This window comes from Lissotriton vulgaris, chromosome 9, assembly GCF_964263255.1.
Source record: "Lissotriton vulgaris chromosome 9, aLisVul1.2, whole genome shotgun sequence".
NCBI classification, from domain to species: Eukaryota; Metazoa; Chordata; class Amphibia; order Caudata; family Salamandridae; genus Lissotriton; species Lissotriton vulgaris.
In genome coordinates, this window is record NC_141697.1 from 1,056,613,105 (window position 1) to 1,056,633,396 (window position 20,292).

The 20,292-nt window shown below is 42.1% G+C and overlaps 1 protein-coding gene across 2 annotated transcripts in view; it reads left to right on the plus strand.

The window, feature by feature from the left end:
• The window catches only part of FBLN2 (fibulin 2), a 632,659-nt gene that overhangs the window by 80,834 nt on the left and 531,533 nt on the right, over window positions 1-20,292 (plus strand). For both annotated transcript variants that reach the window (XM_086939012.1, XM_086939013.1), the window contains exon 2: window positions 18,394-19,755. In XM_086939012.1, coding sequence (XP_086795138.1) covers window positions 18,513-19,755 — 1,243 coding nt within the window. In that variant the 5' untranslated portion in view covers window positions 18,394-18,512. The remainder of the gene's footprint in view (window positions 1-18,393; window positions 19,756-20,292) is intronic.

The window sequence follows — 20,292 nt, forward strand, 5'->3', positions numbered from 1 at the left end:
AGTGCTGGTGGTGGTACTGGTAGTAGTGGTACTGGTGGTGGTGGTACTGGTGGTGGTGGTACTGGTGGTGGTGGTACTGGTACTGGTGGTACTGGTGGTGGTACTGGTAGTGGTAGTGCTAGTGGTGGTGGTACTGCTGCCCGTAGTACTGGTAGTGGTAGTACTGGTGGTGGTGATACTGGTGGTGGTAGTACTGGTGGTGGTAGTGGTACTGGTATTGGTAGTACTGGTAGTGGTAGTACTGGTGGTCGTGGTACTGTTAGTACTGGTGGTGGTGGTAGTTGTAGTAGTGGTGGCTGTAGTACTGGTAGTACTGGGGGTGTTGGTGGTACTGGTAGTGGTAGTACTGGTGGTGGTACCGGTAGTGGTAGTGCTAGTGGTGGTGGTGGTACTGCTGCCCGTAGTACTGGTAGTGGTAGTACTGGTGCTGGTGGTGGTACTGGTAGTGGTAGTACTGGTGGTGGTACCGGTAGTGGTAGTGCTAGTGGTGGTGGTGGTACTGCTGCCCGTAGTACTGGTAGTGGGAATACTGGTGGTGGTGGTACTGGTGATGGTGGTACTGGTGGTGGTAGTGGTACTGGTATTGGTAGTACTGGTAGTGGTAGTACTGGTGGTCGTGGTACTGTTAGTACTGGTGGTGGTGGTAGTTGTAGTACTGGTGGCTGTAGTACTGGTAGTACTGGGGGTGGTGGTAGTACTGGTGGTGGTGGTACTGGTGGTGGTGGTAGTGGTAATGGTAATGGTAGTACTGGTAGTGGTAGTACTGGTGGTGGTAGTATTGATGGTGGTAGTACTGGTATTACTGGTGGTAGTGGTAGTACTGGTGGTGGTGGTAGTGGTAGTACTGATGGTGGTGGAAATGGCAGTACTGATGGTGGTAGTACTGGAAGTACTGGTGGTGGTGGTGCTACTGGTAGTACTGGTGGTGGTGTTACTGGTAGTACTGGTGGTGGTGGTGGTACTGGTAGTAGTGGTAGTACTTGAGGTGGTGTTACTGGGAGTGGTAGTACTGTTGGTGGTAGTACTGGTAGTGGTGGTACTGGTGGTGGTGGTACTGGTGGTGGTGGTACTGGTGGTGGTGGTACTGGTAGTGGTAGTACTGGTGGTGGTACCGGTAGTGGTAGTGCTAGTGGTGGTGGTACTGCTGCCCGTAGTACTGGTAGTGGTAGTACTGGTGGTGGTGATACTGGTGGTGGTAGTACTGGTGGTGGTAGTGGTACTGGTATTGGTAGTACTGGTAGTGGTAGTACTGGTGGTCATGGTACTGTTAGTACTGGTGGTGGTGGTAGTTGTAGTACTGGTGGCTGTAGTACTGGTAGTACTGGGGGTGTTGGTGGTACTGGTAGTGGTAGTACTGGTGGTGGTGGTACTGGTGCTGGTGGTGGTACTGGTAGTGGTAGTACTGGTGGTGGTACCGGTAGTGGTAGTGCTAGTGGTGGTGGTGGTACTGCTGCCTGTAGTACTGGTAGTGGTAGTACTGGTGGTGGTGGTACTGGTGATGGTGGTACTGGTGGTGGTAGTACTGGTGGTGGTACTGGTATTGGTAGTACTGGTAGTGGTAGTACTGGTGGTCGTGGTACTGTTAGTACTGGTGGTGGTGGTAGTTGTAGTACTGGTGGCTGTAGTACTGGTAGTACTGGGGGTGGTGGTAGTACTGGTGGTGGTGGTACTGGTGGTGGTGGTAGTGGTAATGGTAATGGTAGTACTGGTGGTGGTGGTACTGGTAGTACTGGTGGTGGTACTGGTAGTAGTGGTAGTACTGGAGGTGGTGTTACTGGTAGTGGTAGTACTGTTGGTGGTAGTACTGGTAGTGGTGGTACTGGTGGTGGTGGTACTGGTGGTGGTGGTACTGGTGGTGGTGGTACTGGTAGTGGTAGTACTGGTGGTGGTACCGGTAGTGGTAGTGCTAGTGGTGGTGGTACTGCTGCCCGTAGTACTGGTAGTGGTAGTACTGGTGGTGGTGATACTGGTGGTGGTAGTACTGGTGGTGGTAGTGGTACTGGTATTGGTAGTACTGGTAGTGGTAGTACTGGTGGTCGTGGTACTGTTAGTACTGGTGGTGGTGGTAGTTGTAGTACTGGTGGCTGTAGTACTGGTAGTACTGGGGGTGTTGGTGGTACTGGTAGTGGTAGTACTGGTGGTGGTGGTACTGGTGCTGGTGGTGGTACTGGTAGTGGTAGTACTGGTGGTGGTACCGGTAATGGTAGTGCTAGTGGTGGTGGTGGTACTGTTGCCCGTAGTACTGGTAGTGGTAGTACTGGTGGTGGTGGTACTGGTGATGGTGGTACTGGTGGTGGTAGTGGTACTGGTATTGGTAGTACTGGTAGTGGTAGTACTGGTGGTCGTGGTACTGTTAGTACTGGTGGTGGTGGTAGTTGTAGTACTGGTGGCTGTAGTACTGGTAGTACTGGGGGTGGTGGTAGTACTGGTGGTGGTGGTACTGGTGGTGGTGGTAGTGGTAATGGTAGTGGTAGTACTGGTGGTGGTGGTACTGGCAGTACTGGTGGTGGTGTTAGTGGTAGTACTGGTGGTGGTGGTGTTAGTGGTAGTACTGGTGGTCGTGGTACTGTTACTACTGGTGGTGGTGGTAGTGGTAGTACTGGTGGCTGTAGTACTGGTAGTACTGCTGGTGGTGGTGCATGTATCAATGAGTCTAATTTTTCCTAATGAAATAGCCATTGGCATTACGTGAGACACACAAGACATTTGTGAATTCCCATTGTAACAGCGGGAAGGCTCTGTTTTCCATGATTATTGCGTATTCACGTTTTTTCCACAAACTTTACAATAATGATGACTGCATGTTAACTCTGCGAGTCAGGCTCGACAGCAAGTGTCACGAAGGTCACTTTTAACCCTCATCATTTATTCAACCAGTAGTCTGCATGTCAGCACTTATTAAAATTCGGAAACAAAGCTTACAGAACCAGAATCCAAATGTTTTAAAATAAAACGCCTTTAAACCCCGTTTTTTAAACCACAGACAAAAATAGTGCAGCGCAGCGTGCGAGGAAAAGTAGGAAATGACCTTTGGAAATGAGAGTATTCAGGAAACACAAGAACTACAGTGTGGACGAGCATGTATGAGTCATCTTCTGTGAGCCTCGCCTGCTGCCTCATCATTTTACATTGAACGCGCTCACCGCTGTGAAAGTGCACGCATCATCTGGATTGCATTACACGGGCACTCTGACAGCTCCTAATTAAGATTAATCCCTCTGCTGTGCTCGTTCACGTACAGAATATGCCATGAAACTAACATCAATGACGGACGAAAAGTCAATATAGCCTATCACGTCAAGGCTACTAAATAGACAGCACAGCGAAGACGAATCACTAGGCACATGCCATAAAACACTATGGAATTTAAGGAATGTGCCTGGCCATAGCCCTACATATCCTTTTTTTTTCTTTAACATTAGGATCTCGAAGCTCCGCCCCTTCGGGGGCGTAGTCCGAGCCCTAAAAACTAGTCTTTAGTCATTCACATAAAAGGAAAAATACTAGCTTCCTGAGCCTTCCTGAGCCTCTTCCAAAGCAATATCAGATGACCTGAAACCCCTCTCCGCTAGTGATATTGGTACAATATGAAGGGTTTTCACATGCAGGTCACAATGTCCTTATGCAGCCATCTTAGGTGAGGGGAAATCCATGTGAAGCAAATAGTAATGTGAAACAAGCACTATTTCCACAGACTTACCCAATCTGGATGCCATAAGGAAGAAGATTGAAAAAGAAGTGGAGCTTAGCCAGACACTCTAAATTAAAGGTTTTTCGGATTACTTGAGCTCGGCAGACATCTGTTTTAAAAAATGTCTGCTTACAAAGGGGTGCTTCTTGCTTATTACAAATATTGCTCACATATTTAGTTAACGCTTCTTGTGGATTCACACAAAATCATATCTGCATCTAACTTTTCCTACAGTAGACCATTCTATACATGTTGAAACTTTGAATCCTGTAATGGAGGGACCCTGGAAATTGGAAGATTTCAAAAACCCACAATTCTGCTTATATGACATAATGTGAAATCCTAACTTAAGTCTGTCTGTCTTAAGTCTTTCTTAAGACAAACTTAAGACAAAATCCTAACTTCTGTGAATACCAAAAGTAGTAAGTTTAGGATTTTGTCTTAAGTTAGTTCTGTGAATCGGGCCCTGTGTGAATATTTTTGTACCTGCAGAGGAAGCTAGAGAATACAATTCTCAGTGTCAACAAGAAAGCACAGGAGCATCACTGACATATAAGGATAAATTAGTGACTTATCACAAATGAAACAACTAGGAGCTAGCAATTAACAAGGAAACCTACTCATTATGGGCCTTCTAGACTTTCACTAGGCTTGAATTTGAGGTAATCAGTAACTTGTCTTCCAGCTAAATTGTCATACAGGTACTTCTGGACCTTACTGCTGTTGTCAATGATTTCAATAGCTTGCTGAAACATGGCTGGAAGGCTGACCAAAGTATACTGATTGAAACTGACACTTACTACACCCACTATAACTGGAGAAATCTCTGGTGCAGGTTAACTAGCAGTAGAGTAAGACATGCATCCGTCAAACTGAGATGCACCATGCAATCTCTAGGTAGCAGAATATCCTATTTATAAGGATCATCTCTATCTTGAAATGCTTGTAAATGATGAACTGGCTGAACCCCTTCAAGTGTGTAACAGGAAGCAGATTCTTCTGGTTTTGCACCAGAGCAGCTTCCGTATTGCATACTTGTTAGCCTACAACAGTAGTTTATTCTGAATAACCAATCTGGCTCCCCTGTAATAAATCAGAACTCAGGGAGGCTGAACTTGGCTGAGAGATTACTGAAACATTCTATGAAAATCCCTCGCACAGTTTCCCAGCTCTACTGGTCCTTCATGACCTGTGCCATTTTGTTTTTTCACTCGGCTCAATTTTATTGGAAATAAAATGTCCTCAAGTCCTATGTGGTAGGATAAATCCTCAGGCGAGACCCGTGCCACATGTTCCTGCACTTTTCACGCACTGAGGGCAGAGGATGGACTTAAAGCTCTGCTTCTGCCCGTAGGAATTTTGTTCTCTGAGCCACGGAACATGCATGTCTAATGGACATGACTAGCACAGTGACCCCGCCTCTATCATTCTTATCAAAAATCAAATGTGAGAAAACCATCTGTGGTTATTGTGCCTTTTTGAACCAGGACATATATTTATTTGTTATGTAAATATCAAGTGAGATCAAATAGAGTTATGACCAGTTTCTGTTGAACCCAGTTTTCCAATTGCAGCATGAATTTTTATAAATAAACCCTTACTTCTCTTATGAACGGGTTCCATTTTGAAATTGTCCAACAAGAAAACGGACCCCTGATTCTAGTAACAGAAAATATGACCATCCAAACATGATCACTCTTGTCTGGTCTTAAAAAGAGCTGAGGCTAAAACCATGTGCTGCTACATGATGTGGAGGTAAAAATGGCCACTTAGCACAGAGGTAAAGGTACAGGAGGGGTTTTAGATCTGTGTCACTGGCCCTGCATTTCACATTTTTCTAGTCAAATAGAGTAATTACCAAGCAGTGGATGCATATTATTTACCCTTGTCATATGAATTATTTACAAAAGTCTAGAGTTTTTGCAGTGAGTTTTTGATCCCAGGTGATCATTTCAACGGTTGGCATTCATTGCTGTTTTTATGGCCATAATGTTGGTTGCAATATGTAATACCAAACTCAATGTTTTAAAAAAAATATGTATAATATTATGCAACATTAAGCTGTCACAATCCATAGATATCTGATATTTCAATCTCTCCACTACATAAGGATTTAATTTGATATGTTGAAAGCAACAGCAGCACAATCATTGTGGTGAAGGTGGGTCGTTTTCATAAAAGCTGCCTTAGTGAATGTAAGGCCTCTCCCCTCTTCGAAGGACTACTGGTGACCACTTTTCAGAATCACTTAATCCAAATTCTCTGATAAGGAATAAGTGCTCTAAATGTTGAGTTACCATCTTTTGGAGAAAAGCTAATGATGTATCTGTCAATGATGTGATTTAAAGGCTAAATTACCTGGGCCTGCATATCAGGAAAATGTATCTTCTTTAACACTAAAGTAACACTAAAATGATGGCAGAATAATCTAAACATCTTCTGCAAACACTTAGGGCCTAATTACGAGTCTGGCGGTCATTGGACCGCCAGACTTGTGGTGGGGCGGCGGTGGTGGTTTTCCGACTGTCACATTACGACCTTGGTGGTCATGCTGCGCTGGGACCGCTGATTCCCCCAGGGAAGCGTCTGGCAGTGGCGCGGCATGCTTGAGGCACTAATATGCTTTGCAGGACGGCGGCAGTCCCCCAAGCATATTAAGACTTTCCTACCACTATGGATTTCAAGGAGATCTTTCCCCCATTAAAACAGTGGCGGTGAGGAAAGAAATGGGGCCCTACAGGGCCTCCTAGTGCCTCACTCCATGTAGATGCACACAGGGAGGTGCAACATGTGCTCCCTGTGTGCATGCACCCTCAGTTCCAGCATGGCATGAGCTTTGCAATCCATGTCATGCTGGAACTTCCTTTGATGTTCCCATTCTGGTGCCTATTTTATAGGATCCGGTGTTGAGAAGACGCCGCCCGTGCCTTCTCCACAGATACAAGTTAAGGGAGCACGAGACCACACTTACCGACTGGAAGTGGGTTTTCTGACGTCCAAAGACGCGATCATAAGTGGTATGATAGCACAAGCCTAGAACCAGCACGCCCAACATAGTACTGCTGGCAGTGGCTTTTTTTAAAAACATTCGCCCTGAAGAAATTGCCTGAAACCCTACCATGGCAATGAAACATGTCGGCAGTGAGTTGAAAGCGAATCGATAGGTAGTATTCGCTTCTCTCCTCTTTTAAGTTTATATGTTTACTGTTGCAGACAAGAAGATACAAATAAAAAGGTTTATGTTTCTTGCATGCACAGTATATGGTTTTGTTATATGTTGAATGTTGTTAGTCCTTGTCACATATAAGTTTGTGTACACTGCACCATTCACTGTCTTTTTACTTTTGGGAGTCGGACACGTTTGCGTTAAGCTAGTGGACACCGATGATGAGAACAGGGCTAACCTGGTGAGTACCAACCAGGAGCCCCATTGGTGGTTCGCCCGTGAGGTGTCCTCTAGCTATTCACACATTTTTTCAAATGTTGTCTTTCTAGTGAATGCTAGTACTGTGTTGTCTAATGTTAGATGTATCAGAGAGTGGCTATTTTAATTAACTACTTTTGGCAAGTTTCTTGAGCATGACAACTACTTCTATCTTTAGAAGAGCGATTGGAATGATCTATTGACAAATCCAAGTATGCCCATAGATTTATAGAAAGTATTTCCTTTGGGACTAGGTTTTTTGTGTTTTGTGACTGAATGAGTGGAGGGCTACCTAGTCCCAGAAATCCCTCTTAACTCCTAGTATTTGAGCCTATTTTATAGGCACTGCCATGGGAACGCCAAAGAAACCGCAGATTTGGAAGTGCGGTGGCGGGGCAGCCCCGCCGCCGTACTGCTAAACTCGTAATTTGACCCTTAATCAGTAGCGGCCCGTGGTGGAAGTGCTGCTGGGCGCTGACGTGGGGCATAATGAATTTCGTTGCGGGTGCTGCTTCGCATTTGGCGAGGCAGCGCGCACAACGAAATTCTTTATTTACATGTTTACTTACCTCTAATCGGCCATAATCCATTGTTTACTACTCCCACACCACGTCAGCGCCCAGCAGCACTCCCACCATGTGCCACTACTGCCCTTAATCATTAACCTACATACACTTTGAAAGAAGTAAGGCAAATTACTATGTAACACAAAGAAAAAAGAACAGAGCAAACATCAGTTAAATCTTTCACTTTTCTTCTAGTGGAGTATAGAATTAAATCACTAGTGTCCGTTTCTGTATCAGTGCTGCACAGTTGAAAGCTATGTCTTTGGATAAAATGGCATTTTTGTTAGGTATGTAAAGTTAGGATACGCCCAAGGACCCTCAAAAATATATTTTGTAATCAGGAGATAACAGCAGGGTGCCCAGGCAATGATCTTTGTCCAACCACAGAATCAACTGAATTTTCAAGTAATGTCTAATGTGGGGTCCCAAAGTTTGTGTGCTTGGTCCACCATCTCTTTTAATAGTTATTATTTTTAAATGTAAGTGTGTCGCCCTGCTGGGCAGTGCACAATCTTTCTCCTTTATTATATTCCATTGATGCAGAACTCCCCACATTCTCGGCTGCCACATATACTAGCAGCATTCTGCTTCATTTGGTGAAGTTGGTCCTAGTAGTATGCCTATAATATTGCAAAAATAGTACAGAGACTACCTTCTCCATTACAGATGATAGTCCTTCTATTATGCTCATAGCAGAGTAGACAATGGAAAAGGAATCTTTTGCACTGCAGAAGATAGCCCTTCCATTATGTCTATAGTGCCATTGGCCTAGCAGGACTGTATTTTGTAACACGAAAGGTAGTAAGTACTTCGATTATGCTGAGGGCAATGTGGGCTGTGTGCTCGGTGGCACTGGTGAGTGTTATCACACTGCATCCAGTGGAAGAGAGAACCTGATGAAGGGGAATGCTATGTCCAGCCTTGCAGGTTACCTGATTTTTTGGGAAGCCTCCAAAATATTGGATGGATGGGAACTAAACTGACTAGTGAACATTCACAAGTCATTCGAACTTGACTTTCGAAACGTAAACTTTTTTAATTGCTTTTAGAAAAATGAAAACAATTTCCCTTTTCAAAACTGAGCTTTGATACAAGCTTTAAGGACTCGCATTTAACTTTAAGTGTCTCTATATGTGGCATTAAAATCGGCCTCAATGGACCTAAATAGATATTACATTGATCTTTGGGCATCTGTTCTGACTGACTGGGGTTGTAAACATGACATGCCAACAACATTCTTGCCCACAGAAATTGTTACTCTCAAATATTATTCCTAATGTCAAGGAGCAGGCAGTAGAGACCCATGTAGCTTCAGATCAATATCTTTGATCGATGCTTCAATCAAGTTGGGAAAGAGAATTTTTGGATGGTGAGAGAGATATGCTTTTTGACATAACAGCACAGCTTTAGGCAAAGCTTGAGGACCAAAAACAATGTCTGAATCTGTATATGATTATATATCAGTGTGCAACTGCAAACTAGGGCCATCAACAGTCAGAAAGCAAATACATCTAAACCATGGGCTGTCAGGAGAGAAATGGAGTTGGAGAAGGATTTTGTTGGCTCCCATCAATGATGCACTACCAATCACTTGTCACAGTTAGACCTGGACCCAAAGGAGAATAAGCAGATTCTTTAACTCGACAAAGGGGTGAGGCAGGGCTGTATTCTGACCCCACTCCTCTTGTACGTGTGGTAACCATTTGGACAAGAAGGTAAGGGTTGAGTGCCATGGTTCGACTTAGATATAGACAAGAATCATCCCCTCCTACTATATGCTGATGGTGCTATGTTGATTTCCTGGACATCCTGTGGGCCTGCACGTTTAAAGAAACAGTATGTTGTTACTTTAGAGCAGATGGATTCTATAATTTCTCTTAAAAAGTCCCAAATCGTATCCACAGGACAAAAGTCATTGAACAGAATGCTGAAGTGTATTAATAAAACCTTCTTAATGAGTCCAGTTCCTTTTCATATTTAGGCAGTGATTTTGGCAAAAAAAAGAATTGCTACCCTGTGCGTGCTCAGGGGAAGCGGCCCACATTCAGGCCATCATTTATTTCTTTTCAAGCAACCATGTGGTAAGCTAATACATACCAGGTTTAGAATCTGCAAGAATAATGATCTAATCAATTAATTCAACTTTTGGACCGGGGATCTGTGCCCATGTCTGTTCATAATCTATACATACTATAGAAAATAGGTTAGTAAAAAAGAAAATATTGTTCCCAGTCCTGGGGTTAGGACAATACTACTAGCTCTGTTGTGTTTTTAGGAGGTTGTGTGGCTTAAGGAGAATAACAAGTGGTGATATGTTGAGGTTGCACCATTCCTGCAATATCAAAAGAATCAAATATATTGAGGAAGTGCATGCAAAGGGGGCGAGTCACAAACTGCATTTAGTATTACATTTAGTTGCACTACAATAGCTCTACTCAAGCATAAATCTAATCACTAACCTACTTGCGGAGGTCTGCGCCTCCACCTTGACTATCTTTTCTGTGTGGCTATCTCTTCATTCTCTATATTTTATTAGTAAACGTGGGACGGGCAAGGAGAGTGGCAGGAAAATGGGGAATACTTACAACTACCTGAGGGGGGCTTAGGGAGGCCTAGGGAGTAATTTGGGAGGACATACACCCACCCAAAAAAGACTATGCCCATTCCTATTCACAAGCTGCACATCTAAACATTGTACAGCCAAAAAGAATCCAAGATTGTGAAAATGTACTCTAGCTCAGATCTGCAGTAAATCCTGCACCACAAATGGCCAACATCTGTCACTGCAACGCCCTACTATAGAAAATAATAGACGCAGACATTTATAATAATGTAATGTGTTGTTAAAAATTGTATGTAAATAAAAACAATATTTTAATTACTTTTTTAATTAAAAATAAGTTTAACTTCACTTTTCTTTATTAATTCAATTAATTTAAATTCATCCTCTACATACATTTTAGAGATCTGTAATGCATAATAGATAAGTACAAATATTTTACTTTAGATGATTTTATAAATCATTAAAAATGTATTTATTTTAGTACATTTAAATTATTACATTTGTAATTCAAAAGTAAGTTAATAGTGCTATAGCATTTTGTATTTGCCTCTGCATATAAAATAAATATATGATATTATTTTACATTTATCTTTAACACATAAATATCTTTACAAGCTTTTTTTAAAGTTTAATAAACTTTTTTTATGTATACCAGTACTTTTCCTAGGAAGAACTCTGAATATGGGCCTCATTACGATGCCGGTTGGACTGATTGTCTAAAGGCCGGAATCCAGTTTAATTAAAACTGTCACATATATTGTTGAGGACCTAAGGTACACTAAAATCAAATCAAGTGATGGAATCCTTGTAGAGTGATGACTCTAGTCCATCTTAAAACTTGCCAACATGTTTCTGCCCACATTTGTTAGCCTACTCGGTCTTAGGCATTCGTCAGGGCTGTTGAATCCCTATCAGAAACGGTATCAGGTGTCCACTGCTTTTCTACGTGCTAATGTGAGGAAGTACACCTAAACACATAACCCAAGTGAATCCTGCCTGGGATGCTAATGTGTGCATTTCGTCATTCACCTTCATCAGGGGAGCCACAATAAAAAGAGAAAAGTGAAAAAGGCATTTTCCATCCATAATGTGCTCATCACACACATGCTGGAGACCATTCTGTAGTGAACCACATGACTATGTACACAGGCATCCTATTGTGATTTTTACCCCGCCCAACACGTGCAGTCAGTTAAAAAACAGATTGTGAGTGTGGGGTCAATATAATAGGTCCCCCATCTGGTAGGAGGGTGTGTCATTACATTGGTTGTATGTAAGACTCCACACGCACATATAGTCGACATCATCCATGTGAATCAAACATCGAAAATTGACGTGCAACACACTGAAAAATGTCAGCTGTATTTGCAAGTAACAATAGTAGTAAAAGTCCTACTCTGCTTTAGGGGGTACCAGAGAATCAGTCAGGGGAAGGGTGGTGTACCTTATAGTCACACACTAATGAAGATAGGGGTACATAAACAAGGAAGGACTACATAAACAGAACAAATCAAAAAGCTAAAGGGGAGTTCCCCCACTGGAGGAGACGATGACAACTGTACAAAAATTAACCATACCAAAGACTCACGTGAAATGTTCCAGTATTCACACATGTACTGGAGAAATAGCGGTTGCAAATTTTGTGCTAGTTCTGGGGACAAAAGCAAGCAGGTCGTAATGCACCAGCCCTAGTAGAGGCACACCCAAGATCTCATGGTTGTAATTGAATTAAGATCATAGGTAACATAAGTAATGCATCACATCTAACAAGGTCAATGCTAGCAATCAATAGACCTTGATTTAATTGACGTGATGTTATCTATACAGATCGATACCATAGGTGTGTTAACTGTATATGAAACCGAAAATAGGGTGTTGGAGTAACACAGACAAACACTCGCTCTGTTGGTTGTAGATAAAATTTTGACCATAATTACCAGCCATAATGTATATGCATAGAGGCAGGTGGGTTACAGTGAAAATATGCCATGGGGTACCACACACAATGCATACTAACACCCCAGGTATTGGGTGGGATTTCTATGAGAAATTTGGATTCATTTATAAAAGTGATGCATTGCAATAAAGCAGAGAAGATATGTTTTTGGTTACCACATGTAAAACCTTAATCAATGCCAGGTCTGTTGGGAGCATTACTGTAAGTTATACCATAAGCCACACGTGGTCGGAGCTCAGGTACGAGTGGTACCTGCCCCATTTGCCACTCGCTACTCAGATAGGAAACCACCACTAGTGGTCAGCATAAAGAGCCCTGGCCCAGGGTCCATAGCCCACCTCCTGCTCCTTACTTCATCAGAAGGCACGCCACTTATGGCAACCAAAAACACTCCACTCACCGCCGCTTGTTACACCGCATTGCTGAACCGGTGTGGCTCATAAGCTTCCTGCTTGTGACATCCCGGTGTCCACATGAAGGCATTGCCCAGAAGTGGGAGTCGCTAACAGTGCTAAAGTGTGTATCACGGGTGTCTGGGTATTGTAGTTCTATTCATACCGTCACCCACCTTCCTGATCTTAATACCTCCCACAGACCTACATGATATGTTACTAAGCCCTTACTCAAAACAGGTAGTCAATTGCACACTGTGTGTTTAGCTTGTAATACTCTTTAAACAACTCGACCCTCATGAGGACGTCAAGACACTTACTAACATGGACAACCCCAGGAGACTAGATTTAACAAATTGTTACTCGAGATAGAATGATGGCTAATCCTTGTGTACCACGGCCGTTCTCATCACTATATGTGGGGATATTCCTTGAAATCCATGTACCCCATTGTTGGAGTGTGTGGAATGTGCACAGTCCAGGCAATGGGGATCCATACCACAGAAGAACTTACCTGGATTCCTGCGCCCGTAGGATTGTAGTCATCAGGGTTTGCTGCCCAGGAGTAGGGGGGACCTGGAGCAAAGGATATATGGTAGAGACTGCTGGAGAGAAGCAGATTGGGGTGAGTATGCACCCCAAATCATTTCTTTATGATTACATGAGGCAGGTGGTCAGACCGCCATGGTTGGGTCATCGGAAAGCCTCATCATTGTCCGAATGACAGTCAGAGATCCTTGTACTGCTCTACGAATGCTGTTTTTCTTCGACTGCCATGTCCGCGGTTGGAGAAGGGCTGTTGGAGTCGGCGGTCTTTCAGAGGTCGGCTGGAGTAAAGGATGCCTGCATCGTAATCCGGCAGTCGGACCAACTGCTTCCGATGAGACCTCTGCGGTCCGACTGCCTCCGACAGGACCATGGAAGCCGGTTCGGCATGCATCATAATGAGGCCCTACGTGTGGAAAGTTACTAGTAGTTATTTCAAATTTCACAGGGTGGAGACATATAAGTTTGCACTTTGTAGTAACTTAGCCACATGGTAATGGTGAATAGCAAAAAGTTGTAAAGGTGCTACTAAGTGTAAGAACAAATTTACTCGTGCAAATTTTCTTTCATGAAAATAGACCCCTAAGTCTAAGAGGAAATGATGGTTAGGCAAAAAGTATTGGTCACAAAGACGAAACAAGCATTGACAAAGTTAGTAGGTCTCATCCTGTTGACCTACTTGCTTTGTCAATATTTTTGTCTAATGATGTGCATCCTCAGGCAAAATAATAACCATTTCATTCCTTATAGGCACACATGCCCAATGACTTATGCAGGTCTATGGATCACCATACTTGCAGAAGCCTAAGAAATGAAGCTTGTGTGTTTTTTCTCTTAATTTACAGATCTAAAATAGCAGATGCCACTTATAAGTAAAATGTTAATAGCGCAAAATCACTTTTTGCAATGCAGACCAGCCCGCTGCAAATAGTAATTGTCAGACCCACCCAAAAAATAAATAAATAAATAAATGTTTTATTGAAATTTCCACGAGGGTGGGGGAGGAGCAGGTTGGGAGGATAGTTGGAGACAAGCAACAGAGAGTGGCCTGGTGTGAGGGATTGATAGGAGTACTCAGAAAGTGCTCTTTTGAAGTAAGGAGTGGCCCTGCAGAAAATGAAAGCTGCTGGACTCTCTCAAAAAAGTTTAAATGAAAGCATATTTTTAAGGACCATGAGCGCTCAGGGAGCACAATGATGGAGCAGTCCAGGGGTAGGGTGAAAGAGAAGCCTCAAGGGAAATTTAGGGGAAGCAGCACAAGAGAGAGAGCAAAAACATAAGTGCACGCTCAAGGAGTGCCTATTGAAAAAGAAAAATATGCTGTCTGAATATGAGCAATATAAGGATGCAAGTCAGCCAATCAAGAGGATAGTACAGGAGATTATGCTCCAGGGTAGGGACAAACGCTTGTGGAGGAAGGCAAGCTATCAAATATAAATGACACAAAGAAGAGTGACAACTAAGCAAACAAATGGCAAAAAATGGATAGGCTCTAAACCCACTCTACGTTTTTGGGACGATCCACAAGAGACTTTAACCTGTATGTGACATTACTGTGTTATTTCACTATACACTTATGTTATCTATGTTGCCTGAGCTGTGTGTTTGTGTAATTGTTTCATCGTTCTATTGTGGAACGTTCTTCTTAGGAATGTGTTCCTGGTCTAATAAATCCCACTTGCTTACCTTATCTATATTGATTCTTCTGTTATTTAAATGTGGAAAACACCACATTTATTTGGCGACGAGAGTGGGATTTATTAGACCTCATCCACAAACTGTCTACTTCCAACTCAATCATCCCAAGAGCTGACTGCTTTTGTGACTCCCATGGGCACTTTTAAGTTTCGTAGGATGCCTTTTGGTCTTATTTCTGCGGCCTCTGTATTTCAGCGCATCATGTCGAAAATTCTTAAAGATTTAAAGGGGGTTAAATGCTATCAAGATGATCTTTTGATTTATGGAAATTCAATGCGTGAACATAATACTCATGTTTGTGCTGTGTTAGACCGACTCAGACAGTCTGGTTTGTCTCTTAGAAGAGACAAGTGCATGTTTGGTGTGGAGGGAGTAAATTATCTTGGTCATCGCATTACTGGAACAGGGGTTTTTCCAAAGAAGGAATTAGTAGATTCTATCGCTAATATCTCTGAGCCTGTCAACAAAGAGGAACTTCTTTCTTTTCTTGGCATGGTTGAGTTTTAGAATACATTAATTCCGGACTATGCAGACAAAACTTGTAATTTAAGAAAGCTTACTGTGAAAAATTTAGTTTTTGAATGGTCTGGTGAGTGTATGAGAGAGTTTGTTTCCATCAAAGATGAGTTAAAGAAAAGCACCATGTCTTCATGCTTTTGTGCCTGGTGATCCTACGTACATTTTTACTGATGCAAGTGATAAGGGACTTGGGGCTGTTCTTTTTCAAAAAAGGAATGGAAAGGAGTCTTTAATTGCTTGTGCTTCAAGGTGCCTTAGAGGATCAGAGTTAAATTACTCTGTTATAGAGAAAGTGTCTCTAGCGATTTATTCGGCTTTGAGGAAATTCAAATATTTTATTTGGGGAACTGAGTTTAGTGTCTTATCAGATCATACACCTCTAAAAGAAGTGTTTGCAAAGAAAGAGGGCTTGATGCAATATCATCCAGGATTTGGAGATGGATTATTTCTCTACACGAATTCAATTTTGATGTTGATTACATTCCTGGAATTAATAATAATTTTGTGAAGGTAGATGTGAATGTTGAAGAAGATGAGTCTCAAGAAAATGATGAAGTCATCAACATGTGTGAAATCACTGATGGAGCAAATAGTGAGAATGATTGGAATTAGAAAAAGATGAAGAAATAAATAGCGTAATGGTTTCATTAAAGAATACGGAACGTTTGGATAAACCATGGTCTCTTGTTAGTGAAGAACTCTCTGTTGTGAATGGCATGTTGGCTCGTGGTATGAGATTGGTACCTCCTTTGGGCATTAGGAATAAACTCTTAAGAGTTGCTCATTCTGGACATCTGGGAATTGTAAAGACAAAGGAATTGTTGAGGTTACAATTTTGGTGGCCTGGCATGGACATAGAGATAGAGAGAATGGTAAGAGAATGTATAGAATGCTGTGCCAGTGACAAAATTCTTAAAGTCAGACCAATGCCAATGGATTGTCGGAAGTTGCCTAATCATCCCTGGGATGAAATTGCAATTGACATCCTTGGTCCACTCCATGGTGTAAGTGATTTGTATTCAAGATGGATAGAAGTCCAGGCTGTAAGAGATATTTCCTCGGAAGCAGTAATACAATTCTTGGAAGTCATTCTCAAAAGAGAGAGTTTTCCTAACAGCATTCTCTCTGACAATGGGCCACAGTTCTGTTCAAATTTATTTGAAGAATTCTTAGAGAAATGTGGTATTCATCATAAAAAAAGTGCCATCTATCGCCCAGAAACTAATGGGGCTGTGGAGAGGGTTAATACAACGCTCAAAGAATGCATACAGCTTGCATGAGCAAGAGCTAATGGGTTAAATTGGAAGGATACACTGCAAGAAAGGATTATTTCCTATTGTGTGTCTCCACATTCCACCACTGGGAGAGCTCCTTTTGAATTGTTTAAAGGGAGAATTCCTAATACCATATTGTGTCCAGCATGGATGAAATTGAACAAAGGTTTGGTTGATAATCACATTGGGGAGTGGAGAAAGAGAGAATTAAAAAAACAAGATGATAGGAAAACTTCTTTTGATGATAAACATTTTTTTCAATTTCAGGATGTGAAGCTAGGTGATCTGGTTAACATTAGAGCTCCAGTGGGTTGTCTTCCTTGGTCAAGGTATACTGGGATCAGACCTGTAGTCAAAATATTTCTAAATGCTGTTAAAACGAAAGATGGAAGAATTTGGAACAAAAGTCGTATTGTGGTGGTAAATCCAAACATGTTATTTTCAGATAACTTTTGTAAGAATGTAAATCAGTATGGAGAGTTATCTAATACTTTAAATGCTACTGAAAGTGTTTCTAGAGTCAGAGAATACGCAGACTTCCAGTGTATATGAAAGATTATGTTTGATTATGCTTGTTAGTATACTTACTATTTTTCTTGTTTTAGTAATGTCTGTTTTATGCTGGTATAATTTTCCTTTTGTTAAGAAGGAAGATGTGTGACATTACTGTGTTTTTTCACTATACACTTATGTTATCTATGTTGCTTGAGCTGTGTGTGTGTGTAATTGTTTCATCGTTCTATCGTGGAAGGTTCTTCTTAGGAATGTGTTCCTGTTGTTCTAGCCTGTCAGTTGGAAGTAGACAGTTTGTGGAGCAGGTCTAATAAATCCCACTTGCTTACCTTATCTATATTGCTTCTTCTGTTATTTAAATGTGGAAATCACCACACTACAGCTAAAAGCTGTCTAATAGGCAAGACCCTAGAGTAGGGAAGAGCTAAAAAGTTGATTTCGAACTCTTTTCTACCATAAAGGAAATATGATTTTGAAATGCTGTGCAGGTCTTGTGGATTGCTTACGGTAAATCAACAATGGGAATGACCAGACCTTGTTGATATAGCTCTGGATGGAGCTGGTGCATCACAAATCAGGTTGTCCACAAGTTTCTGATTTGATAAAAAAATCCCAGAATTTTTTTCTACTCCGAACTTCTGAAGAAATGTATCAAGTCCTTTCTAATGTCAAAGAGCCTCAAGAGCAGCAGACCAATTTCCTTCATCACATTGATGCTCAAAAAGTACGCTTTACAGTACAGACATCTTTTAAGGCATCAATAAGGCTAAACATAAATTCTCAAATCCAACACACGGGACCTTCGCTAGCTGCTGTGAATATTTATTTATTTATTTATTTTATTGCAAGCATTTGCCAGAATAATAAAACAATTAAAGAAAGAAAGCCCCTGCCTCTTAAGCGTGGAAGCTGTATGATTGCGAAGTAGATAAAATGATAAAGAAATAACTATCAAAATATAATTTTAATAGAACAGTTTGAGGGGTTGCTAGCAGGCAGATGTACTTAAAACAGGTTAAGAAAATACACTTTTTTAGTTTGAATGCACATTACAATAAAATATGATTTTTATTGGCACACTAAAAGGATATTATTGGCTTTGAATAATATGTGAAAAATGTTAGCTCCTATGTGCATAGAAAAGAATGCAGTAGTTGTTACGCTTACTATATTGCATGCTGTCATTGAAAAAAAAAACTCAATTTAAATTGCATTTCTTCATTAATGGTGTTCTTTTTCCCCACACCTAGGGTCTTCAAGTAAGCATTAATTCACCAAATTAGTGAACAGCTGGGGCCTGGTCATACTTTTTACACTGAAATAGAAAAGGGACTATCCTTCCACTGCATTGGTCAAGAAGTCTCTCAGTATGCTCAGAGTAATACATCTGGGATGTCTCAGCTCTGCCATTTTCATACTGGTCTGGCCTGGACTGTCCCAGGCTCAAAAGGACTGCACAGGAGTAGAATGTGAACCACTCCAACACTGTCTTGAGGAAGTGCTCGAAGCGGATGCCTGTTGCGCTTCCTGTTTACAACACGGTTGCACTTGTGAAGGATACCAGTACTATGATTGTGTGAACTTTGGATTTAGGCATGGCAAAGTACCAGAAGGGCAATCCTACTTTGTTGACTTTGGCAGTACAGAATGCTCATGCCCAAAAGGAGGTGGTAAGATTAGCTGCCAGTTCATTCCTTGCCAGGAGCTTCCCCCAAATTGTATTGAGGTTTTGCACCCAGCGGATGGATGCCCCCAGTGCGGGAGCATTGGCTGTATAGATGGAGAGGAAAAGTATGTTGCTGGTCATACATTCCATATGCCTCCTTGCAAAGTCTGCCACTGCCCAAGTTCTGGAGGTCAGCTGATGTGCTACCCCTTGCCAGAGTGTGATGTATCTACGTTTAATCCTCTGTCCAATTCAGAAAATGAAGATCTTGAACCCGAGCGACAGTATGATGATCTGTACAGTGATGACCAGGATGCACCCGAAAGAGATCCCACACAACCAGAAACCTCTAAGAAACACAGGAGTTCCGACACTGAAAGCAACACAGAACAAGAAGAGAACTACTTTCAATTTGAGAAAAACATATCTTCGCCCGCACCACCCAATGAGGTGTCTACTAGCTCATACTTGCATGACCTATCAACAGAGTCTGGCATCAACAGAGTGTCAGAAGAGAATGAAGTATATTCTAGTACAACAGAAGTTCCTGACACAGATGTGAATGAACCAGACACAGCAGCTCAGGAGGCAAGCCAAAGCTCTGTCAAGGAGAGACAGCATACATCAGTGGAGCCAGACACAACCGCAACCTACAACCAAGAGGAAAGTCAGGGATCTGAAGAAATGTTAGACAATGCAATACAAACTACAGAGGAACCAATACAAGAAAGAGGCGACGAGGATGATGCTTTGGAAGAGACAGTTGAGGAGATTGAAGAGGAGAATTCACTACCTATTGTTAGATTTGGCCCAACAGCAATCCCTCCTATTGCACTCGAAGACCATAGTGAGGTGGCGATAAGGCAGTCGCAAACACTGTACCAATACGAACAAGACGAAGAGGAGGACCCCAACTCAATTCACCTACCTTCGAAAATGCAGGAAGGTAAGAACTCCTTCCAATCCCTTGCTTCTGACTTTTATGATACGTAGTTTTTAAAAGGCATGTATTTTAGTGTTTTAGAAAAATCTCTAATTGACAATTGAGCCATTTCTGTTTCCGTAGCACATTGCCAGCGGCATCTTGCGGCTCCGCTGCTATTTGGTGCTTTAATATAGTGCTCACCACAGGGTTACAGAAAATCATTCACTGGCACATTATTCAAACTCTTTCTTCCCATGCTGATATTCTCGCAGATTAATGAGCTGTCGTGCAGAAAAATGCCACATATGCATCAAACGGGTCTTTTGATGTGTTAGCTTAAAACATCCGAATGACTTGAAAATCGGTCCTTAAGTTCTCGGAAGACTTCTGACTATCAGTGTGAAAACTGCTGCTGCTGTTCCACCTGGATTGTGCATACAAAGTGTTTCTTAATCAAAAAGAGCATTAGGCACCACACTGCATACTAACGCGTTATGAATATTTAACCTGAGCTGTACACATTTGCTGGGGGACAAGCAGGGATTTCAAGTTAATCCC